Genomic DNA, 24,704 nt, shown 5'->3' with positions numbered 1-24,704 from the left:
GTGGATCTTTGAATATTTCTCTATAAAACCACACATTTCCTTGGTGTTTCATCTGTCTGTCTTGGCTGGTGAAGTTAATTATTCTACAAAATGGAATGATGCATTTTCATAATTTGTTTCAAAATGACATTAATTGCAACTGACACGTGCAGTTTTTCATATATGTATCAGGTGTGACAAAAAGTGCATAGTCTTGCAACATGTTATGTGATTTAGCTCTTATCTATAGAGATATGATGATGAGTGAATGTTAAATTTAACAGTTAAATAATTTGTAGGAATACATCATAAAGAACAGTGACATTCACCCTTCTTCTTCCATTACAATGTTTTATTCATACAGTGAGGGTACTCATACATAATATCTTATTTAATTTTTTTTTGTTATAAAATATATTACCTTTCAGTTCCTGAAAGCAAAACTAGATATAAATTATCAAGTTTCATTTGATAAGAAGCAACTCATTTTCAAGTGTCAACCAAGGCAATCAACTGTATCAGCAGTCAAAAATGCATTGCAAATTTAGAAATAACATTCTAATAAAGACATTTTTTCTCCTGTCTAGCACAGCCACGACCCTCAAGCAGGTGGCCCCGCCTGTCGGCACTACAGCACAAAAGTGGCAAGAATCAGACAATGATCATTTTGGGTTTTCTAAAGTAGCAAATACCATTCAAATACTGTAGTCACAAAAGAGTTCAGCAGGTTTTTGTTTTCATGTGAGAGGAAAGCAAAGACAGAAACACAGTGAGAGTCGAAGGAGAGGAGGTGAACAACACATTAAGGAGTGAGCGCTCCAACATAGGCAAGAGATACTTTATGATATCTGTCATATTGCACCGTTAGACATTTATTTTCTGGTTCCCCCTCATACGTTTTCTTCGTTTCCACATTTGATGAAATGCTCCACAGTTGTCATGACAACACTCCGGCTGGACAGCGGCAGGTGAAATTTCCCAGGCATCACAACAGCTCGCTGTGACCAGGTGCTGAGTTGATGGTGTCTGTAATATAACACAAGACAGGCAGGACAGCTGCTGATCACTGGACTGGTGACTGTTACAAAGACACACTGGTTAAAAATCCACTGGACAGACTGATGCAACTAATTGGGAACGAGTAGAAACTAACACTGTCTGGGCAGTAACCACGTAACACACAGTAACATATTGCTTTTGTCAGTGAAAACCTTCAACCTTCAAAATGTTGACTTTTCATCAGCTAAGACAAATGGCCTCGTTTTTAGCTTGATGGTCACGTATTTCTTCAGTTCATCCAAAGGATTTTTGAAAGGATCATATCTGCCCTCAGGTTGGAGAATTTGCTCAACCCACAGAGTAGCATCCTTAAGTAATCCTTCCAGAGAAGTTAAAACATGAAAATCCCCAGAATAGGAGTTAGGCTAGGTTTTCACCTGACAAAAGTCTTCCAGTTGCCATATATTGCTATGTGGTGTATTAAACTCATGATATTTCTACTATATATAGTAAAACTCATGCTCACTGACTGTCACACACTGTTATCAACTCATATTGGTGTTTGATTATCACCTGCTAGGGCTGGGCGATATGGACAAAATCAAATATCACAAGATCTAAATACCCCAATATCAGTATTATCATAATATTGTGGGTATGACTACTGGTGCCTTTATAAGATATTTACACAGTAGAGATTTTTGCTAAACAATCATCAGCAATGTGGAAAAGATGACCAGTCTAACAAGTTCAGAAAATTGCATTTATTTGCTGTAATGGAGCATTTAAAATGAGAAAAAGACCCTTATGTGATATCACGACATTACAATATCTGAAATCTCAGACGATATCTAGTTTTATATCATGATATCGATAAGACATCAATATATCTCCCAGCCCTACCACCTCCCATTCATTATCCTTGCACTCTCTCTCTCTCACACCCATACACACACACACACACACACACACACACACACACACACACACACAAAGGACATATGTGGAAAAAGAAACAGAGAGACATGTACCAGACAAGTCCAGTGATTTATTTCTGTTTTGGGGTAGTCTAGGTTTTTTCACGGGGGGTTTGCGATTTGGGGGCTTCTCGAGGTTATTTGGGCTATCTCTGTCAGTGCCTGAGGTAAGCGAGCACAGGAAAGACAAATTAACAGTTAGATACAGACAGTTTACACACGGAAAAACACACACTCCACAATCCCAAACGCAAGTATATTCCACCCTGCTAGATCAATAATAAGAGAACATAGTGCATGAAAGGAGATATTTGTACCTGCGTCACAAGACATCGCCTTCCTGTTCCTCTGTGGCTTCACCGGCGCCTGAGCTCTCATTCCCTCATCACCTGAACAACAGATATCAAACAAAAGCTCACTGGCTAAGTTAACAGGCACCGAGGGGACTGGCTTTTGGCCATTCAAGTATTAAGGTTGTCTTTATTTGGGCAGAGCTGTTTACATGCCCTGTTGATATTCTGTGATTAAGCTTCTTTGTTGCCATCAGTAAACCAATTAACAGAATCCTCCTGCCCACAGATGGAACAATGTGCCAGTAAAAAAAAGTAGGAGAGCATTTGGCAACCACCTCCCTCTTTGACTGAGCAACAGTACGGTACTTATAATATGTAGGGAAATAATGGTCCCGCTAGTATGAGTGAGTGCTGCTTACTGCCAATTTTTTTGCTTTTGTTGTTTTGTGTTGACATCAAAATGGACCCGTAATGACTGAGTTTAGGCAGATGGGAAAAAAACAAAACCTGAAGTAAAAGACCTGAGATAGGTTGCATGCATCACTGAGCCATTTAATACCACAGTGATCGAGGTATCTGAACTGGCTTCATAGTCATGGTGTGAGTGACATTCACATGCATCAAACCAAAAGCAGGGTATTTTAATAACTTGCTTGACAAATGGATCTGTTTATCTGTTCATGTAAGCACAGTCATGAATATTAAACTAAATGAGGAGGTGTTGTTTTTTTGTTGGGTGTAGTTTTTATGTTTTTTTTTTTTCTTTTTTCTTTTTTTTCACATTTCAGCCCCCGAGGAGGCGTTCCCTTTGCCAGTCCACCGCTGTAAAGAAGAATTTGTTTCTAATGACTTGCCTGGTTTAATTATGGTTAAATAAAAAATGATAAATAAATAAAACGCGAGTACCTTGACTTGCAGCTCGGTCTGGCAGCCCATGCACAGGCCTGCTGACAGGAGGTGGCACAGGAGGAGGAGGTAAGTTCCTCTCATTGGCTGATTCTTTTGAAAAAGTCACATACGAGGACGTCTTTGGCTGCCCGTCAGATCAAAACCGGAAGCGCCGATAAACCACAAGGACAGAGACAACAAAGCAACCATTTTTCACACATGATGTACTAGTAAGAAGTAGAATATCAAAATTAATTTATTTCTTGTACAGAAAAGATGAAACCCAGTGACAAACCGCGCAGATTAGAAGTGCCAACCAAATATAGATGACTGTAAAGTGCACACCTTTTCTGGAATAGGAGGCGGCTGACCCTCTGAATCTCTCCCTCTTTCTCTCTCTTTCTTTTCTATTTTCCCAGGCTCCTTCTCTGTATCTCCCTCCTCCTCTGCACCTGCAGATGAAAGAGAAGTGATTGTGATCTATGGAGCAAAATGTTACATACAAAAGAGTCATGTGCCATCTGAGGCAGCAACACGAAAGGAGATCTCTCAGCCTGCTAGTGTCCCTGGAGCTTGAAAAGGACATCCGGGACAGGTTATAAAACAGTCACTGCTTGCAGCCTGTTTGGTAGACCGTTATTAAATATGATTTGAGTGGATGCTACATTTTCAGCTTACAGGTTTATTGCACAAATGAAAAGGAGGCTAAGACACAGCTTAATTATCTTTCTATTCTGTCAATTATCAAAACGCTGTTACATTTAAAACCCGAGCACGCTGCAGCCCAGTCTTTAATTCTGCAGTCAGATCAGCAGACTGTGTGCCATGAACCTGTTTGCAAAGCTAAAATCTTTTAGGTGATACACACCACAGTACCTGCTATAGTACCTTTTATTGTACCTGAGCTCTCTTGTCGATGCCTCTGTCTCAGCCGGGACAGGTTGGGCTTACTGTTTTGTGGAGGAGGGTCGGGTTTAGAGGCACAGGGAGGAGCTCGACCAGAGGACACCCCTCCTCCACCTCTCCGCCCCTCCGTATGCACGGCAACGGTATCGGCACACACGTGTCTCTCTCCTTGCGCGTCCTGCTGACACTGATGCCAGTCGGATGCGGCCGCCTCTGTGTTTTTTGCAGGATCAGTTTCCTGCTTTGGCGATGGAGTCCTGTCTGACGGGTAGGGAGGCAGGGGCCTTTGCGCCAGATGCAGAGCCTGGACTTGTCTGTCTGTCTTTCTGCCCGGATGTCTGCTTTCCAGCCACTGGTTGTCGACCTGTATGTCTGTCGGCCTGTTCTCTGACCATGACCTGTCGATTTGCCTTCCGATGGTCCACTGCCTCTCCATTTTCCTGTCGATCTGCCTCTGGGTGTGTCTGTCAACTGTCCATTGCTTTTCCATGAGTCTGTCTGCGTGTCTGCTCTCGGTCCAGTACCTGTCTGTCTGTTTGTCTGTTGTTCTGGCCTCGCCGCAGGTTCTCTCCGGTAACCTGTCATCTAGCCACAGCTGGTTAGATTGTCTCTCTACATGTTTCTCAGGATGCCGATCAGTCAGCCTCCCCTCCATCCAAGGCTTGTCTGTGTGCTGCACTTCTGTCCTCTGTTTGTCATCGGCCCAGTGTCTCTCCTTCTCTGTGTCTACTGGTTGTTCGATTACCGTTTCCACTTCAGGTTTCTGGGCAAAGAAAGACAAAACAGATCACACTCGATGAAAAGCTGCGTTGGAATGAGGAAACTTTTACCAAACCAATTATGTAAACTGAAAATACACCAGGTTGACATTATGGAGATACATGGTTTTCAGTGGACAGCGGCGAAATGTTTGTAGTGTGTCACTGATGCACCTCCTTGGGAGAGAAAAAGGGGTGTTTGCTTCCCCCCATGCCTGGATGTGGTATGCCCTGCACTGGTGGTGGGCTCAAAACAAGGGCGTTTTTCCCCTGCTGATCATTCACTTTCCCATCAGCCCCCTCTCCAGGTGATCCAGCTCTGGCAGCAGACCTCGGCGGCTGCAGGAGTGTGTATACATTCTCTGTGGCCGTCCTACGAATAGAAGACAGTTAAACAAATTAGTCTCTGCCACAGAGTCTGCTGATCTGAATGCAGAATTAAAGACTGGGCTGCAGCGTGCTCGGGTTTTAAATGTAACAATCTTTTGATAACTGACAGAATGGAAATATAATTAAGCTGTGTCATAACGCTTGCATAAATCAGCTATCTTGCTATCATAATCTGTTTTTGACATGCAACGTGTTAATTTCTAATCACTGGGCTGAACTGTCACCACTCGGTTGGATCCAGTATCTGAGGCACCGGCTGTCATCTACATCTGTGTACACACACTGGTATCAGCCTGTCTGCGCTTTGGCAGCTATCAGCCATTTCTCATATCAACAAAGAAATGGGAGAGATTCAGCGCATTATTTGTCAGAGTATTTCTGGAGATCAGTAATGCTCATTGTCCTTATAAGGAAGAAACAAAAACAGAGGAGACAAGCAGTGGAAAACATGTAGATGTAGAGTAAAATATGGCAGAAAAATTAATCCCCTGTGGTAGGTTTTTAGGTATCTGATACTTCACGTGTTGTGTGTTTGAAGCAACATAATGATTATTTTCATTGTTGGTTAATGTATCATTTTTTTTTTTCAGTTACGTCGTCTATTGCCGGTCAAAAATAATGAAAAAAGCCAATCAAAATTTACCAGATAAAGTCAAATCAGGTTTTAAATGGCTTTCTTAGTCTGATTAGCAACCACAAAAACCTATAGTATTGATAATCATAATAAACAGTCAAAAGCAAGTAAATCTTTCGGATTTGTAACATTTTAACCAGAAAATACTTGATATTTTTACACGATAAACATCAACAATATCACAAAAATGACTTGATGTTCACAAAATACAATTAAAAATTTCTGTCACCCAACAAATCATTGAGTCAGCTAATCATTTCAGCGATACGCCACAAGTTTCTGCAGCAGCACATGAGTGTCTATGTGAGATCTGAGAAGCTGGGTGCACCAACCCTGTGGGTGCCGTGGCCACAGTGTGACACTCTTCCCCGTACACCTCTCCTCCTCCAGACTCCGGCCCCTGGTTGGACTGAGTCGGGTTGCGGTTTTTACGGAAACCAAAGATGGCCAGCATGTTGCGTCTCTTCTTCCTCCTCAGAGAATGGGCTTTGTGCAGAGACGACAGCTGACTGAAAAAGGTGAGAGGAGGCAGAAGTCGTCATCCACGTCTGAATCATCGCCACTGTAGTAAGCTTTGTCATTTATTAAGACCTGTAATTTTATTCATGCACAGCCATTCAAGCCCAGTGTTTCTCCACCTCTCTGCCTCTGGTACATCAGTAACTTGAGCGTTGCTTGGCTACGCCTCTTGGCACACGATTTATGTTGTGTGCATTTATTTTATATTATAAATGTAATAATATTAAAAGCTTCTACTTAACCAGATGATCAGCAATGTGGTGTGTGTGTGGAGGGGAATAACGCCATTCTGAAAAGATGTGGTAGTCAAAGGCCACTCATCGCAACTATTTCCGAATTCAGTTCAGCCAAGATGACAGGCTTACCGAAATGATGGGACAACACAGAAAATTCCTTAGGGCGAGCTACCCAAGACACTTCAGTTGAATTTTGGTTGGACGATTTTCAGAGGTCTTGGAGGAAATAAAGTATAATTGGGGGCTCTTACCTGTCAGGGAGGACTCTTTTGGTGTAGAAATCTGGGAGTCCATCATCAAGAGGACTTATCCCTCCATTTTCACTGCAATGCTGCACACACACACACACACACACACACACACACACACACACACAGATTTTGGTGCACTTTCATTCATGCCTTTTTGGACAGGTCTGTTTACTTTTACGAGGCTTCATTTGCAAATGTTCTGTATGCAATAATACAAATGGATTACAATGGCTTCAGGGAGATGACATAACCCAATTGTAGCGATCCACTTTGTATAGATTATGCTTGACAAAGGCAGGAATCATTCTGAAAAATAGAGCAGCATATTGCCCGTGCCAACAGGCCTGGACATTAGGAAATGGCGACTGGGAATTATCCATAGTCAGACAACCAGACACACTGACAGGTAGATGTCACTGAAAGCTTATGCGGTACGGTCTCCTATAGCATCAAATATACATGCCTTATGATCAAAGTGAGTTCGGACAGTGTTTTGCATATATATTGGGATATCACACAGGGTGTCAGATTACTATGTGCAGCATAAAAAGGGTGCTGGGATTGACCACGACTTACTGTGTCAGCAGGGACATGCGCTCCTCTGTGCCTCCGCGGAGGCTTTGGCCGAACGCGGGTCACATGGTGGAGAGGTACGCCCTGCGTAGGCAACTCTGACAGACCCTCCCATGATGCAGAGCGGGAGAGCGGTGAAGAGAATGACGGCACAGAGGGGGGCGGAGAGGAGCTGGAGTCATCACACAGACCTGACAGCAGAGCAAGATGAAGAGATCAAAGAGTGTGGTGAGAGAGAGGCGAGAAGAAAAACAAAAAACTGTGAAGGTGCAGTGGAGGAGACAGGGGGGTAGGAATCATGGGGCGCTATCATCTGCTTCAAAGACATGTACTTCAAATTTAAAACAATTGGCAGCTGCTCTGAAATATATTGACTCGGGACTTGGCTCGCGCCAGATTAAAACAGCCATTAATAGACTTCTCAGATAGATGGGAGAGAGGGGGAAGAGGGAAAAAAGTCTCAAAAGAAAACACACTAATGGAGTCTAAAAGAGACGGGATGAGGTAAGAGCAAGACAGGAAAGAGGGAAGAGAAAAGGATAATAGGAATGTAGTACTCACTCAGCCTGGTGGAGACAGGTCGTATTCGTCTCGTTCTGGAGCTGTGCTTCTTAATGGCTATTGTGTCCTGGAAGAGAAGAGGGAGAGCCAGAGATGCTGAGGGTAGTAATAAAATCAGACACACAAGAGTACATACAGCTAGGAACAAGTAAACATGTCTTCAACCACAAATAACAACAGCGCTCTGTTGGGCTAGTCAGGGCTAAAATGCATTATCTCTCAAAGTTTAGTCAAAATTGGACTGGTAATGTGCTCTCTCATTAGTGCAGTCAATGTAATTTGTAAGGATAGCTTGATTTGTGGGGCAGGTTTCATGTGAAATGAACTTAGAGACCCCACAAAATGGCTCTATGTCTTCCTGATTTGAAGTATATCCTGATATTACAGGGGCTGCAGTCATTTAAAAGTAAACCCAACGGAAGATTAGTTAGGGAGAGAAACACAGAAAAATGTTTTACTTGACAGGGTGGGTGGAGGAGTGGGATTATTCAAACCTTCATGAAGGTTATAGCTGAAAATTTTATTTACTGCATCAGGGCACCATTTAGTATACACTGTTTTCCATAAAGTACCACTAATGAGAGCTCATTTCATGGTGACTTTAAGGTGTAGGAGTGAGGTAGAGCCTTTCAAAGATTGAAGTTTTGACTTTTAATTGTGCGGCTCCCAGTCACTGTGATGCTATTGAACACCAGAACACAGTCCATAAATAGCACTCACTATGCTGGTGGCCAGCTCCTCGTCAGTGATGTCCAGAGAGTCTCTGTGTCTGTGAGACCTCCAGCCTGATTCACCTTCACATGTCCCGTCCCAAAGCTTCACCTGAGACACCTGCCGGGTCTGACACAGACAGTACACTTAAACCCCTTTGATGGCTCGCTCATTCACTCAGTATCTCCTTCACACACACAATGTAGAATAATGGCTTTGTATTTACAAGGGTTTTGTGGGTGGCATAGAGCTCCTGCAGGATTTGGTCCACGATGGAGTTGGTGAGATAGGAGACCACCGACAGTTTCACCTCTCTGGGGAAGAAGAGAGGCACAGAGTTTGGTAAAAATGAGACCAAATCAACGCCCTGCTTAGCAAATTCAGACTTATCACTGCAACCGCTGTGACTGCTCTCCCTCTTTCCAGCCCACTCTCACTCACTCCAAGGCTCGGTGAATGTCCTGCGCCGCTCTTTCCATCAGGGCTGTGCGGATAGCAGAGCGGGGAATGGACACTCGCTCTGAGACGGACGAGAGGGGAGGACTCAATCTCTCTGCGGCAGAGGAGGACAGGGGGCACAGCTCACGACAGAGAGACACCATGGAGTCAACGATGACCTGCGAAGGAATCCATTGATCAGTAACCCCGCCATTTACTATTGTCACAATGTGAATAGAGGGTGTTAAAGCTACCTGTAGCTCCTTATCTGCAGCTTTGGCAAGTTCCCCAGCTAGAGAATCCAATCTCTGTCTGACTGGCCCGTCCACAGACAGAACATGAGCCAACTCACACAGTGAAGGGTAGAGCTAAGAGTGACAGAGAGAAAATAGGAATTCATTATTGGTGCGACAGTACCGTCTCACACATGCCTGTAGGCGCAAACACGCATATGTGCATTGTAAATATTACACCTACATATGAGGCAAAAACAGCCCATTTCCCATCACTCACTGCACGAGAGTTCCTGGCCTCTTTTAGCACTTGTTTAGCGGCGTGAATCTCCTCCATCTCTCCGACACCTCGCAGCATACACACCTGCTGCTGGACACGCACACACAGGCGCTCCATCACCTTGGAAACAGACGGGCAGGGAAGTGTTACAAAAACACACACAGGTGAACGTACCCACACGCACATGCGCAGATACAGTGAGCGCTACCTGTTCGGCAGTGCTGGTGACCAGGCCCTGGTGCAGCCGCAGAGCTTGTCTCTGAGAGAAACGCTGCGTCTGATTGTTCCTCAGCAGAGAGCGCTGGATCTGGGGGCCAGAAGGGCACAGTGCAGGCGCCGTCATTTACTGTCATTCGCACGATCACAAATATAGTGACGATCACAGAGACACAACAACGAAACATGAGAGAGAGCGAGGTGATGATGCTACAGGCAGATGGTTGCGAAGGAAACGGAGTGTAACGAGGCAGAGGAGAGGGGTGCAGTAGCTGAGAGGCAGATGAGAAGAGGCCAAAGACATGAAGGGAAAGTCAACCCACAATCATTTCACATCTTACAATTCTGGTCATTACTTCATTAGCTGCATAAGACAGTGCCACTATTCTGTCTAGAACTATATTGATTTCTCCAGAGGCAGGCTTTTTGAGTCTAAAAGACTCTTTCATGAGACAAGATTGAAGTGTCTGTCCTTTGACCCCACTTGCGGGTCTCGCAAAGAACAAGATCTGCTCTCTTATTGCTAAAATTTATCATCTCTCTGCCTGGAATCTGAGCCCTTAAAGTCTACTCATCTTTTACTCAAACCCCTTATAACCAGGGTGCAATGCAAGAGCTGAAGCTTGGGGTTTTGAAGACTTTGGATGCAATCCAAGATCATGTCTGCCTTTGCACCCCAAAGCTCGCTGCAAACCAGAACGATTTCTTCAAATCTGCGTCATTCTTTGTATCTGCTGAACTGAATTTGCAATTCTGGGTTGATTTTTCTTGAGACAGTGGGTTGGTCTCTGATGCCAACCTTGGTCAGTGCCTGCTCTGTCCTCTCGGGGGCGCTGCGATATGCCTGGCTGATGTCACTGAGGGGAAGGGGCATGTACTGCAAGGTGAAATTACTGAGAGAGGAAAGAGCAGGAGAGGACGGAAAAACAGTGGAAGGATTGTGATATTATATATAACGGACTAAAAAGAGAAAATTAAATGGGTTACAGATTCAAAGGTTAGTTAAGGTTAATATCCCCACTGGACAGTGCTTGTCCCAAAAATATCCCCCCTATGCCATGCAGTGAGTGAGTAATACTTTGATCTTTGCAACCATGTCATCCTTAGCCTAAAGGTAAGCCTGGACCATTTAAGATAGCAAAGTGGAAAGCAACAATTTGCTTGGTTCACGTTAAAAAATTCAACATGGTTAAACATTCTAAGATATAAGAAAATTATAACACGGTTTCCCAAAATCATTATCCTGAGTGCAGCAGTTATACAGAGTATCATCATATTTGTGGCCTAAATTCTGGTGTACATATACAAATTAAAGTTTAGGTTCATGATGTTTAAACACTCTTACTGTTCAAGTGCACGGGCCACATCAAGAAATCCTGTTGCGGAGGTGTTGTTGCGATCCCATGTCACACTCCTGCGGGGCAAAGTCGTGAGTTGCATTGAATCCAAACCTGCATATCAGAACAGTACTTGCACCGCAAAAACAAGAACCTCCACTCCCTCTTAAATTCCTCCCCTTCTTGTCGCCCTCCTCCCTTTAGTTCTTCCTTCATCCTCACTTCTCATGGCTTCCTCCCCACACTGAGACGCAGTATCTATCAGCATTAGCGACAGTCCCATTTCTCCAACTTTACCTGAGCGTGGTATTGATTTGCAGAGCTTTACTCAGCATCTTGGCTCCGATGTCGTCCATGTTGTTCCCACTCAGGTCAACTTTTCGGAGGCAGGTGTTGCTGCCCAGAGCATTGACCAGCACCGTACCCCGAGAGCGGAGTCGTGAGTCGCTCAAGGACAGGGACTGCAGAACCTGCGGCGGGAGAGTGGAAACAAACACGGGTGGATGTGTGTGTGTGTGTGTGTGTGTGTGTGTGTGTGTGTGTGCGTGTGTGCATGAAGCTCTGGGAATTATAAAAAACTACTTGGTCCAACAGAAACTGACCCTGATGTAACATTTCGGTAATACAGTGTCAGTACAGTGTCAGATGTTGCACAAGCAGGCTGATTTTGCTAAAAGTTTGAGTTCTTCTTTTTTTCAAACAGGCCGTTAAAGATGTGAAAGAAAACAACATGGTCATGGCACACTGTGTCAGCTTCATAAAAGAGTGAACAGTTTAGAAAGCACAATATCCAGAATGTTTCACCATACAGTGACAAGCCCCACTGGTGCTGCAGCTGTTAAAGATTTATAGTGAGGACATGAGTTTACATGGTGTACATATGAATTATTTACAGTATGTGTGTGGTTATACAGGTATTGTGCATACAAGGGGAATAATAATTCCAATAAGGTATGCTGACAACGGAAGGGCGAGTTCAGGGCAGCACAAAAATGATGTATTCAGAAATCCAGACTATCAGCTGCAGATTTAGCTGATCTATGTATAATAATACTTTAACTTAATCTTCAAATACTTCTTGGAGTAATGAATATGAAACTACCTGCCTTGAAATCACATTAGAGTAAGTGAGCTCAAGGTTACATAAAATTCATGTCAAGCTGAGGGAATTTATTGTCTTGGCTATTATTTTTCTCTCTATGCACACGATCACCCGTGTCTTTCGCAACTCCTCCGTTTCCTTATTTGTATGGTTTGTAATGTTATGAATGAAACCAAGTGCCTTATACAGTATGTTTCTTATGAGCGCTGACTTGGCATTATCACTCACGCATTCCTCCTCCTGTATGAGTTGAACCAGCTTCTGCAGGACCTCGTCCAGAACCCTGCAGACACAAGCCGCGGAGAGAGCGAGAGTGACGAGGCTGCATGAGCTGGCACAAGCAATTTCCTGCTGCTAGCATGCTGCCTGCCAGGGCAACAACCGGTGCTTTGAAAAATGAAAAGAAGTCATGCACACAAGCACAAACAAGTATATTCAATCTGGCACATGCAGCACACACACACACACACAGAAACAAATAACTGCAGCAAAGTGAGATACCTGTTTTTGATGTTGAAGTTCTTGCCCAGATGAAGGTGTTTGAGGGAGGGGTGTCTAGAGAGGGCTGGTAGTACTGACAGCAGGTCTGCATCGAGACCTGACAACACACACACACACACACACAAAGAGAGAGAGAGAGAGAGAGAGAGAGAGAGAGAGAGAGAGAGAGAGAGCAAAACATTGTGTGATCCACCAACAGCCCACACATACCTTACTTGCCCGAAGACAGAAAGTCAAGGTCACAGAGTTCTAGTTCAAAGAGCGATGTGTTGCGGGGAGCCTGCCTACCATTGTCTGAGATATCGAGAGTGCCAATAGAGGAGACTCTGGGGAAGAGCTCCTGGATTACAGCAGCTCCTGCAGACCTGAGCTGGGGTGAGAGACAGACAGAGAGACAGACAGACAGACAGAGAAGGGAAAAGAGACAGAGTTTTTTTTTTTAAATAATGTCATCTAATATTCTGTGTCATGTTATGTACCTACTTACCAATAAACGCCAAAAACAGTTTTTTTTTCTTTTCTTTTTTTTTTTAATAGCAAAATTGCTTTCACTTCATGGGGAACAAGCTATCTTCAAAGGTACAAAATGCAAAATTGCTGAGCACTGATTTAAGTGAGGACTTTTGAGACTCAGCTAAGAAAAACAAGGAATAAGCACATAATTTATCAGCGAACGAGAACCATGTAGACTCAGCGCTCATATTTCATGCTTATTCCACGTTTTAATCAGTTTGAGACTAAAGGGTGCTCGCTTCGCTGCAATTTAAATTGTAGATGTAAAATTGCCGATGGTTGATTTAAGTGAGGACCCTTGAGACTCAACTGACAAAAAAAAATGTGGGACAAGCACAAAATTTATCAGACGATGAGAACCACGTCGACTCAACCATCAGATGAAGCGCGTATTCCATATGTTTCGTCGAAGGCCCTCACTTAAATCCAGCCTGGGCAAATTTGTATGGTGCAGCTTTAATGGTTACCACAAGCTGTAAAGGTGTAAATAAAAATCCCACGCGTCCGCCCCGTCTTTCTCAAGGCGCTGCTTTATCCAGACTTTCAGCAGGAATCAGTGCCGTTTTAGGGTCATCTTCACCTGACAAGCTGTTCGATGTACCAGATGGGCAGTTTGTGAAACAGATGAACACCTACCTCGCACCCACTGATGTCCAGGTGTAGGTCATTAATATGAGGATTCGAGGTTAATCCCATTAGAACAGCCCTGTGGAGATGAAAAGGAGGAAACTGTGAGACAGACAAAGGACAGCGAGAGGAAGTAATGAGGCTGTGGAAGTGTCTCATGGAGGAGGACGGACTCAGAGGGAGAAGGAGAGGAGGTACGGAGATTACCTCAGAACATCAGGGGGTAGTTTCATAGAGGCCAGGCTGACATGGGTGAGGCTGAAGGCTGAGCTGAAGAACTGCCGGAACAACGGCAGCGTGTCCTTCACCTTTCTGTTGGACAAAAAAAAAAAAGATATTAAAGAGAGCAGACATCAAGGTAGAGAGATGATACTGATACCGAGCTTCGCCACACAGTAGAGGTGAGGTTACATTGTTGACATGCTGGGTAAATATGAGTGCAGTATTGAGTGGAGAGTACTGACACAGAATGAGAAACAGAGTGAAAATTGCTTTTGCGAAAGAGGGGGAGCCAGTGGGGTCAAATGATAGATAGCTCTGCTTAAATATTCATGAGTCTTATCTATGCAGACAGCTCGGAGAGTTCTCGTTTTAAAACGGCATTAGACACACCCACAGAGAGGAAACACAATGTTCCAGTGATTCCCACAAAGCTCATTTCTGATTTCCCATTAAAGGGGAGATGAAGATAATGACAGATAAAAAGAGAGAGCGAGAGAAAGAGAAAGAGAGAGCCAGTGAGACAGGAGGGGAGAAAGACACAGACAGTAGGGGAGAAGGACAGATTAAGTCTATAATGTGAAACAAAAAGGAAATCCTCTCTGAGATTAGATTTGTACCTCCACTCAGTGTGTCGCTGTCAAATCTTACTAAAGGAATAAGAAATCTTAAAGATATGACTAACCTGTGCGAGAAGGAATTTTTGGAAAGATTCAGAAAGGAGAGATCAGCACAACACCCCCTCAGAAGAGCCCCAAATAACTGTATGAGACAGAGGATGGAAACGGTTATTGTGGGCAGGCGGGGTTTAGAGAGTGAGAGAGATGCATTTCTTTTTAACATTGCAAATAAACATTATCTTATCCAAGCCATTAAGTGCTTACTGAGTCCACAGAGCAATCTGTGCCAGACAGATCCAAATGGACCAGGCAGTTGGGCTGAGATAAGAACAGATACAAGTTCTGCACACAGAGAGATAGAAAAGCATCAGAATAAGCCGAAAAGCAGGCCATAGAAATGGAGCAGTGAGTGTTATGTTTCTAGATGGGCTGCACTTCCTGACCGAGGCGTCCTCCCCAGAGAGCACCCCTGGGTTCTTGCTCAGGTCCAGGTGTAGCAGAGAGTTGGAGTACTCGTCACTGGAGCACAGCGCCTGAGAGAGAGACACCACTCCTGAGACACAGAGAGAGAGAGAGCAGGAGGGAGGGAGAGAGAGAGAGACAAGGTGAACAAACAGACAGACAGATAAAAGCAGTGATATAAAGAGAGCGAGAGACATGGGAGTTGTACAACTATTAAAAGACAGAGAACACTCTCAAAACATTTTGTGTCCCTGCATTATTCATACACATCTGCAGCAGGCAGCAGCAGAGGTAATGTGCACCACCACATAGTATCTCACTGTTTCAATTTAATATTTAAATTCTCCACAGGGCACAAGGTAAGATGAGACAGGAACAGGGGGCATGCTGCCTGCAGGGCAGCATGAATGGCAGTAGAAGACATTATAAATCACTGAGCTGCTGGAGCAGGACAAACACACAAAACAAAGCTGCCTAGGAGACAATTTTTTGGGCATTGAGAATTATATCCGCCAACCAATCATCTAACACAAGCTTTGTGAGCTGGTGAATCACCTATGGCTTCAAAAATACAGCCGTAAGTGTTAATGAACTGACTTAGGCCCAATTGTCCCTGCCTGGTGAATTACTATCTTGCATTAATTACTAAATGCATTAACAGACATCTTGCAAATTGAGGGGGGAAATAATGTGTTGAGGCTCCTTTGAAATCAGGGGAAGCAGGGAAAGACAGAAAAACATCCAAACCTTTGGAGGAGAGTGACGTCTTGGAGAGGTTGAGGAGGCGAAGTCCTTTGCTGAGGCGACACACTTGCTGGATGAGGTTGGACACACCTACACCATGCAGGGAACAGGTGTTAAATAAAAAAAATGGAAGAAAATAACCTGTTCAATAGTTATAACCTAACCTACATCAGTGTTTCCAACTGTTTTTCTCAAGGACCCCCAACTGGCCGGCCAATTTTGCTCTTTCAGAGGATAAATTTAATATCAATGATCAGATAAACAAATTTCTTTTTTTTTTTTGAGTTCTTGGTCTCTTTCTCATCCTTGGTTCTCTTCCCTGTTCTCTTCCCTGTCTCCTGGCACTCTGGCACTCTAGTACAGTGGAGCTGGATGGGTATTGTTTCGCAGAGCTCAAACCATCAAGTCTTTACTTGTGAAAAACTCAACAGCAACAGTTCTTTCCAAAAAAAAAAAAAAAAAATGACATGGATACCCAGCAAAATCCACAGCCCTCAGGCTAAAGAATTTCATTTGGAATTATTTCTTGCGAAAGAAAACGGGCACACTGTACCTATCCACCTCTAATTTGAACTTGTTGGAGGCAGACAGATATAGTTTGCGACAGGGCAGACAGGGGAGATTGCAACAGACTAGAAACCTCACACAGAAACTATGTGGATGGATAGACTGCACTAGGGATGAGTGGGAAAAGATTTATTTTTTTTTTTTTAAATTTGGGTGAGCACTAACTTTAAGTTTGATGAAGCATCTTGCAACACTCCATGCTCCAAACATTTTTGGAGTGTCCCTTGGAGGTCCTGGACCTCAGGTTGGGAACCCCTGACACAGGCAACCATGAGCACTCGCTGGTTCATGATACCTTGGTTGTCCAGTGGGTTGTGGGCCAAGTTGAGCGAGTGGATGACGGAGGCAGGATTCTCTGAAAGAGCGACTGACATCTTCTGTGGGAAGTCTCTGTAACATGAGCCCACAGTCACACACAAACAAATCAGACATGTAAACGAGCAGAGTATACAGAATAGTAAATTAACAGAAAGTAAATGAGAGTTGATGAGAGAAGAGAAACCCACGATTTTAGCCCAGCGTTCTCCAGAGTGATCTCCTCCAGGCTGGAAGATTTACTAAGTGTGTGCAGGACCTGCTCTGTGACCTCTGACCCCTGAGACAGGAAAGAAAAACACACAAACTAAATGACAGTCCACCTGTTTGCATTTAATTTGAATTTAATCTACTCAAAGCCGCTTTCCACTACTACACAGTAACATATAACACAGGGATTTACAATGCACTTACTATGCGCAGGTCTTTGCAGTATAACTTAGTGAACCAAGTGTTGTATGCCATTGATGCAACAATCACAGCCAAATCCCTGGAAAAGAAAAAAAATAATAATAAGCCAAACGCTGCATCTAAATTTATCTGGGCTGAAGAACCAGGTTGGGATGTGATGTATTTTGATCTCTCTGGCTTTCCCTCTCCCTCACCTGCTCTCCAGGTGGCTGAAGTCCAGCAGATTAAACTCCCGGTTGTCCTGGGAGTGATAGATGGTGTCCACATCCTAGGAGCAAGATTACCCATGAGCCTATTTGCTACAATATATGACCCCTAATTTTGTGCACAGTGCTGCATATAACACTCAAAAGCACTCACATCAACACAGGCATAGTCCCATAGCTCTTACCCACTGCACTTCTTCCTTGCAGCTGATACCATTATAGTCACACAGAGCAGCGTAGGTCTCTGAGAAGCCTCCTGAGACAGACAGGCGGGAGGAAAACAGGGGAGAGAAAGATGAATTTTAGATGACGCGCACAGCTGCTTCCCTCAGCAATGAGGACAGAAAGCGAGAAATGCATCCATAAACATTTGTCCAAGTAATGTATCTTTTATTTGTGTGACAGAGCAGCTTCACAAGAACATCTGGGAAACAATTTGTGACATGCACTAGCGAACTTCCTGCACTGAGTCTGCACAGTCGGAGCGTGCACTTGTACCTGCGTGCATGCGTGTGTGTGTTAAGTCAGTGGGGTCGGGTGGATACATATTAACTGCATGTGTGTGCATGCATGCAAAATCTCATGTTGGATGGTGATGCTTCCTTTACCGCATGCCCTCTGGGTTTCCACAGAGGTCTCGGAGCTGGGGGAATACTTCCTGCTGCCCTCTGAAAGGTCACTGTCTGAGTGACAGATGGAGGGGCTGCAAGAATGAAAGAAATAAAAATCACAGAGCGGTAAAAGACATAAAAAGGAATAATCTATCTATTGATAATTGAGTCAATAAAGGTCACACTTCTTCCTTTGATCTGGCAAAGAGATCTTTATCATCATGAAACTGACTTTCCCCTGTGACACTTACGCAAAAACAGAATTGTTGAATATCCGAGACAGGGCGAAATTAACATGGCTGATCACATGATTGAGGTGTTCACGTGACTGAAACCTCAGGGAGTAGGTGGACTTGTCGGTGTCGATGATAACCTGTGCAGAAATGAACAACAAAGTGTTACATGTGTCAGCGGCGGATGATTCTCCATGATTTATTTATCGTTTTGCATTCTCTTCAACAAGAGAAGAGCAAAAGCTAATCAGACAATTCACCTTTACTGTTTCAAAAGCTTTTGCTAATTCCTTTAAGGCCAACATGATAAAACCACTCCATTAGACAAGTGTTCAGACAATCAATTAGCTGTAACAAGGAAGTGCAGCGCATACAGATTTTAATATTACTGTTAAAATTCACCTGGTGATCTGGGTGGGAATTCAAGGCTCGAATCTCCAAAAAGTTGAATGTGGTTTCTACCTGTGGTCAAAGGTACAATTGTCACCCTTTTACTTAATAAACAAAGATGCTTATTAAATAAAGATACTTATTAAATAAAGATGCAAGTTGCCATCATAAAAGCAAGGATTTGTATATTTGTATGAAGCGAAGATACCTTAGCTGGAACCTTTGGTATGAGAAAATAGAGTCGCCATGTTGTGAGGACCTAAGAAAGGGAATGAAGCAAATTTAATCAAGACTGAGCAAAAGTTCACTGCACATTCAGACTCCCCATGGGGAGAAAATGCTCTTGTGAGTTACCATGGTGATGTTGAGAGTGAAATGAGAAGTCCTCTCTATTCATCTATTGATCCAGCTAAAAGCCCTCTGTGTCAAAGACACATCGTCTGACACTGTGGACAATGGATTAACATACTGCAATATTCTGAGAATGATAGCATGCCGTCTGCTCAAGTCACATTCTCAGGTTTTGATTCACACATACACACACACACACACACACACACACACACACACACACAAATGTATATGCATGTTTGTCAGCCAGCCAATGTTAAAATGTCACATCATAAATCTGTTCTCCATGATTACTTGAGAATCCAGGGTACAAGTCTACAGCGGCTACACATTAAAACGGCTCAACCAAGGCCATATATCTAATTTTGGACGCACATTATGGCTTTGGGCTGGGTGGACAACAGTGTGGAGTGTTTCAGCGTAATCTCTTCAGACGTCTAATATAGCAAATTGAGGAGTAATGCCGCCCAAATGTCTTTGTGTACCCTTCAGGCAGCGCCGTGATCATGGGCAAAAAGTTTGAATCAGTTCCAGATGCAGAGCGGCCAGGACCAGCTTGGTCAGGTCACGTGGGCTGTTTACGTACCTTGGATGCTAATTTGGCATGCCCACTGTTCATTTTTGTGCGATGCCACTGGGAGTTTGGATCTAAGATGTGAACCTGGTGATTTGAAAGCACACTGAGAGCTTATCTGAGTGCGTCCATCCGTGACATTTCTGAATCTTTATCAATTTATTGTTGGCAAGGTACATTTTCTGTCAAACAAATCTTGGATAAATTTGATTCGGCTCCTGATTCCTAATCATGAATGGCTATTTTTGGTGAGCATCACGAGAAATCACAGTTTATCTACCAGACAAACAAAGAGTAATTCAGTGGCTCTGTGTTGCTCTCAACCTGCCCCTGAGCGCTGCCCTCTGCTCTTTTTCTCCTGGTCTTCTGCTCCGTCGCTCCCAATCATTGGCTCCATTCTCTCTGATGCCCCTTCTAAAAACACTCCCTGTGGACCCCCCCAACCCCCCACCCCTCCCACCCCCTCCAATCCCAATGAAAAGCACAGTAATTAAATTATGGCACTCCCACTCCTGTTGTACTAGTAGAGAAAGGGGAGCTTGACACAGGCCTGTCAGCGCCACACATTCTGACAGCCTCAACTCCCACACAATAAGGGAGGTGTCTGAAATGCAGTCACTCAAAGTGTGTGTGCGAGAGAGATAGAGAGTGAGAGATAGATCGAGAGAGAGGGAGAGAGAGAGACAGAGAGAGATAGAGAGAGAGAGAAAGGGAGAGAGAGAGAAAAAAGGTTTTGCATTTCACTTCAAAGACTGTCTGAAGGAGTTGATTAAAAAGACCAGATTGTATCACATTACGGTGATGAGTTGGGGGTACGGGTGGCAGCAGAGTGAGAGAGAGTGTATGAGTAAATAGGAGTAAATCATGCTGGTAGAGGAGAGAGAGAGAGAAAGAGAGAAGGAGAGAGAGAGAGAGAGAGAGAAGGAGAGAGAGAGAGCCTGCGCCCAAGAGAGAAGGCCTTATCAAAGTCTTCCACATCAAAGGGAGACCACACACATCATGCTTATTGTGGCATATAATTATGCATGAGCGTGGTTGTGGGACACATATTTGAATCTTCACTTGTTTGACTTTTTGGGGGATGAAATCATCAGGAGAGCTTCACACACCTCGTTTAGCACAGGTGCAAAGACAGAGCACAACATCACTTAACACAAACCACGACCTTAAACAGACTTTGACCTATCAAAACGTTCACATCTAGCCTGATAGTGTGTCAGCACAAAACCTTGGCATATTTAAGACATTTTTCCCAAAACCCAGAACCGCTGTGTTTGATCAAATCCCTCTTCTTTCAATCTTATGTGCAAACCCAGCAGGATTAAGAATTCTAGCTCACCAGTTCAGCCTTAAAGAGGAAGCACTAAATGAGACAGGGAGAGGACCGCGATGATTGGAAAGATGTTCCTGGCAGATAGACATATCAAAGTCTCTCAATATCAAAGGGCGAACATGCAAAAACTCTCCTAACCGCCCGTCCTCGCCACATGATGAATCACTGAAGCATCCAACGAGTGAAAGTACGGCTCTGCCAAGGCAAAGTCGGTTCAGCTGGGAATGACAGCTCACTGGCTAATCAAGAGATAGCAGGAGGGGCAGTGGGAGTTACTGGTCTTTAGAGGGTATAAAAACACAACATTGGCTGTACTGCAGATGGATCGGGAATTGCCACAGTGCTTCGATTTTGCTTATGCAAACATGTGGTTAGTTGCGGTCCTTAGGAGGGAACCACATCAATAAAGCCCGCTCAGTGAGTATATGTTACCCATGTGGGATGAGCTACAGTATGCATGGACTCTGAGCATGCGTGAGGTGTGTGTGTGTGCCTGCTTGCATGCAGGCACGAGCCCATTGCGTTTAGGATGTTTCAATATTGGCATACTTCCAGTGTCCTGTCCAAGCTCTGATCCATAGTGAAAGAGCTCACTGCCCCAGATTCTGTCCAGATATCTGGCAGGACTTCAGTCACTCAAATAGAGATTTCATATCTCGCCCCATATTCTCTGATGAAAGCACCCCAGAATCAAAGGCTGCGAGCTGCTCAGCCCCCTGCTGCCTCACAGGGATCCACACCCGCTCCCACAGATACTGTCTATCCTTTATTAATCCCTCCAAGCTGCCAACATAGTCGCAGAAGAGGGGCAGCAGCTCTATTGCAGTCAGTAAGTGACCGCAGAATTAAAAGACATTCACGCTCAGTATTGTAAAATGGAGAGTTTAAGCCCTGCCATCCTGCCTCTGCTTCTGAACATCTCAGAAGTGTCACAGCGGAAGATGTTATCAGAGAAATACATCGATCAGTTTCCATAGTTTCTTTGTATTTGTACTGAGGGATCTGGGAGTTCTTCTACAGTAGCAACACAGCAGTAAAACTTTGGCTCACTGACTCAGTCCCCCCCTGATCTCAGTGAAAAGATTCAGAGCACAAACTTACCAAAATTCTGTCCTCTGTTTTGCCACTTTTGGTGTCAAGCTTAACTCCACGGACAAACTTGATTGATGACTTATCAATAATCTTCCTGATGCTTTCTGTGGATGAAACCGTGACATGTTGTTAGAAAAAAACACACAAACAAGGGACTCTCCCTCTGCTCTCTCTCTGACTCTGTCCTTCCAGATGAGGTCAGAGATGAGATGGCCGCTCAAATCAACTTAGTTCAAATCAAAACCAGGCAATAAACAAGCTTGACCTTTGGGTGGACAGGCCTTCCTCTATCCTTTTGTCTGCTGACTGAGGGCAACGCCAGGCATGTCATTTGAAAAGACTTTACTGTGGTATTTCAGAAAGGAAAACAGCCCGGCGTTCACTGAATCTGTAAATGTCCCGATGACTGTAAATTTGCAAGTTACAAATCTTTAAATCCTCTTGCAAAAAGATAAAAATCTGCACCTAACCCTGGAGCAGCCTACAGCGCACTGACAGGTTTCTGTAATTATAGAAGATACATTTTAAATCTCTGGTGGAAACTTGGGATAAAAGATGCACCACGGCTTGAAATTGATTATCACATATAAGCAAAGTGGGATGTCCTTTTGTGTACTGTAAACAAATTTCTTCCCTGGAGATCAAATCACCAGTAATATATGGACCACAGCCATCCTGTCTTCTGTCATTTTCTCGATATTGTTCAGATAAGAGCATGACAAAGCCATTTCTAAACTGTACCAACATATGGCGCCATCCAAATGTTAACAATATGCTTGCAGGCAGTACGCTGAAATCAAATTAGTGTAATGTCTTCCTTACAGGCAACATATGAGCATAGCACATCCATGCATCAGTGTGTATGATTCACTGAGAGGCGCTCCTGTCAAACAGCATCCCTGTCAGCGGTGTAACCCCCGACTCCAACAGATAACCTACCTGAGACTGAAGAATTTTCTCATACTTCAGCATGGGGTCGCACTATCACAGAGACATAACTGGAAGGAATTACACAGTTCAACCATTCAAACACCCTGGATGTATACCAGCCCAGCTGATGGGTGAATAGACGCATAAATAATAAGCTGTGACGGTACAGTCACCGACTGGACATGATACAGTCAAGAATTTATCCACCTTTTCAGGCTGACACAAATCTTTATAAGCCAGAGTCCTAATCAACATCATAATAGATAAGATCAGATTGGGCATGATAAATGACAATTGGGTTTATTATTTTGAAAGAACAAAAGCGAAAGTTAATACTCTTCTAGAAATAGAACTGATTTTGATGGTTGTGTGCCGTAGAGATTACCCATTTTTCTACCTCTACATCGCAGGAATCAGAGTGTATTCAGCGAGAGACAGCAATGACAAAGATGAATTGACAGCGATGACAATAACTTCAGTCAATCCAGACATGAAATGAACTGAACTCAGATCTCATCCAGATGACCTTGTGCAAGCCCGCAGCCCACCTGGGCCACAGCGTCCTGATGCTCCACTCGTGTCAGTCAGAGGAGGCAGGGCAGGGGGAGGCGCTGCGCCTGGCAGGTGACTGAATGGAGAGGCAGGGATTCCACTGGATTAATCATCACACTGTGCTTAATAGAGCCATTAGGAGTAATTAACACAGCAGAGTCCCTGCTACCCTGAGCATGTGTGGAGTACATGTTGTGTTGTGTTGTGCTGCGTGTGTGTGTGCGTGCGTGCGTGCGTGCGTGCGTGCGTGCATGCGTGTTGATGCACGTGCATACATATGTGTCATAACTGTGTTGGTTAAAGCCTAGTGTGACTTTGACATGTGTAAGCTGTTCCTGTTTCAGAGGGGAATAAATATTTGTGCATGCTGTTGCACTGTTGGATGTACGGGCTCATGCATACTGTTGGCAAGATATGGTCAACATCTGTCTTTGTCTGCCTGTCTCTCTCTCTTCACTTTCACAAACAGACACGAGCACGCGCGCGCGCACTATCACTACTGGGCGCTAGCTGGATGTGCTGCAGAAAAAACAATATTTCTCTCAGTGGCTTACACTTAATAGGGGAAAGCATTTTCTCAAATAAAACGTGATAATAAAATGCAGCGCACAGCATCAACGCAGAGGGGAACGGACCGGTTAGAAAACCCAAGAGTAGACACACGATTATTTTCACAACGCCCCTTTTCCCTTTCTGGCCTAAGGCAAGGGTTTTTATTACCTGATCCTCCCCGAGGGGCATATTTAAAGCAGGGTGCATTTTCCCACAACGCACTCTAAATAATTAAGTCGCACACAACTATTTCATATTCCGTGAAAATTCATCCCGGTGAGGCTTTGGACAAAATGTAAGGTGTTGCTTATGATAATCATCCAATGCGTCGGTTCGGTCGCAGCCTCGGTCAGACGCGCGGAGGAAAAGCATCCCGAGCCTGATCGCACACATGCTGAGGGCGATCACGGGAAGACTAAAGGAAGACAGAGGGGAAATAAACTGCTGTCTTTACCCACCTGTAATATCCTTGCTTACACTGACGAAAGAAGAGGCAGTGATCTCTTTAGAAGCCATGTCTGCTCGGCTATCACCGCCCCCCTTGCTCTCTCTCAGCGCTGAGCAGAAAGGATGGTCCCTCTCCCATGCATTCCAGCAGAGCATCCGACTCCCCGACTCGC

General features: G+C 44.2%; 1 protein-coding gene across 1 annotated transcript; it reads right to left on the bottom strand.

Annotated features, from left to right (window-relative positions):
- Positions 1–361: 361 nt before the first annotated feature.
- Positions 362–24,610, bottom strand: LOC115358283 (capping protein, Arp2/3 and myosin-I linker protein 3-like). The gene is made up of 40 exons (XM_030050184.1): positions 24,543–24,610; positions 22,060–22,154; positions 18,909–18,959; positions 18,713–18,772; positions 18,329–18,450; positions 18,075–18,169; positions 17,652–17,722; positions 17,455–17,528; positions 17,264–17,339; positions 17,041–17,129; positions 16,830–16,924; positions 15,971–16,057; positions 15,205–15,314; positions 15,026–15,103; positions 14,827–14,903; positions 14,130–14,234; positions 13,932–14,001; positions 13,071–13,152; positions 12,783–12,879; positions 12,510–12,564; positions 11,477–11,649; positions 11,188–11,256; positions 10,642–10,735; positions 9,835–9,933; positions 9,627–9,746; positions 9,368–9,481; positions 9,117–9,292; positions 8,902–8,989; positions 8,685–8,804; positions 7,965–8,031; positions 7,407–7,594; positions 6,831–6,910; positions 6,157–6,333; positions 4,975–5,173; positions 4,037–4,805; positions 3,482–3,588; positions 3,155–3,281; positions 2,273–2,344; positions 2,010–2,117; positions 362–1,005 (listed from the first exon to the last, which is right to left on the bottom strand). Exons 1-40 carry the CDS (start codon positions 24,598–24,600, stop codon positions 965–967), a joined length of 4,635 nt encoding a protein of 1,544 aa, XP_029906044.1. The 5' UTR covers positions 24,601–24,610; the 3' UTR covers positions 362–964.
- Between the last annotated feature and the right edge of the window lie 94 nt (positions 24,611–24,704).

Source organism: Myripristis murdjan, chromosome 4 (genome assembly GCF_902150065.1).
Source record: "Myripristis murdjan chromosome 4, fMyrMur1.1, whole genome shotgun sequence".
Taxonomy (NCBI): domain Eukaryota; kingdom Metazoa; phylum Chordata; class Actinopteri; order Holocentriformes; family Holocentridae; genus Myripristis; species Myripristis murdjan.
The sequence above is the reverse complement of the archived record's forward strand: the minus strand, read 5'-3'. Positions and strand labels throughout refer to the sequence as shown.

Excerpts from the sequence above, each read along its gene's own strand:
- LOC115358283 (XM_030050184.1), bottom strand. The coding sequence starts at position 24,600 with ATGGCTTCTAAAGAGATCACTGCCTCTTCTTTCGTCAGTGTAAGCAAG. Across the intron at positions 11,257-11,476 it reads CAAATCAATACCACGCTCAG|GAGTGTGACATGGGATCGCA; the intron begins GTAAAGTTGGAG and ends TTTGCCCCGCAG. Across the intron at positions 6,334-6,830 it reads AAAAGAGTCCTCCCTGACAG|TCAGCTGTCGTCTCTGCACA; the intron begins GTAAGAGCCCCC and ends CACCTTTTTCAG.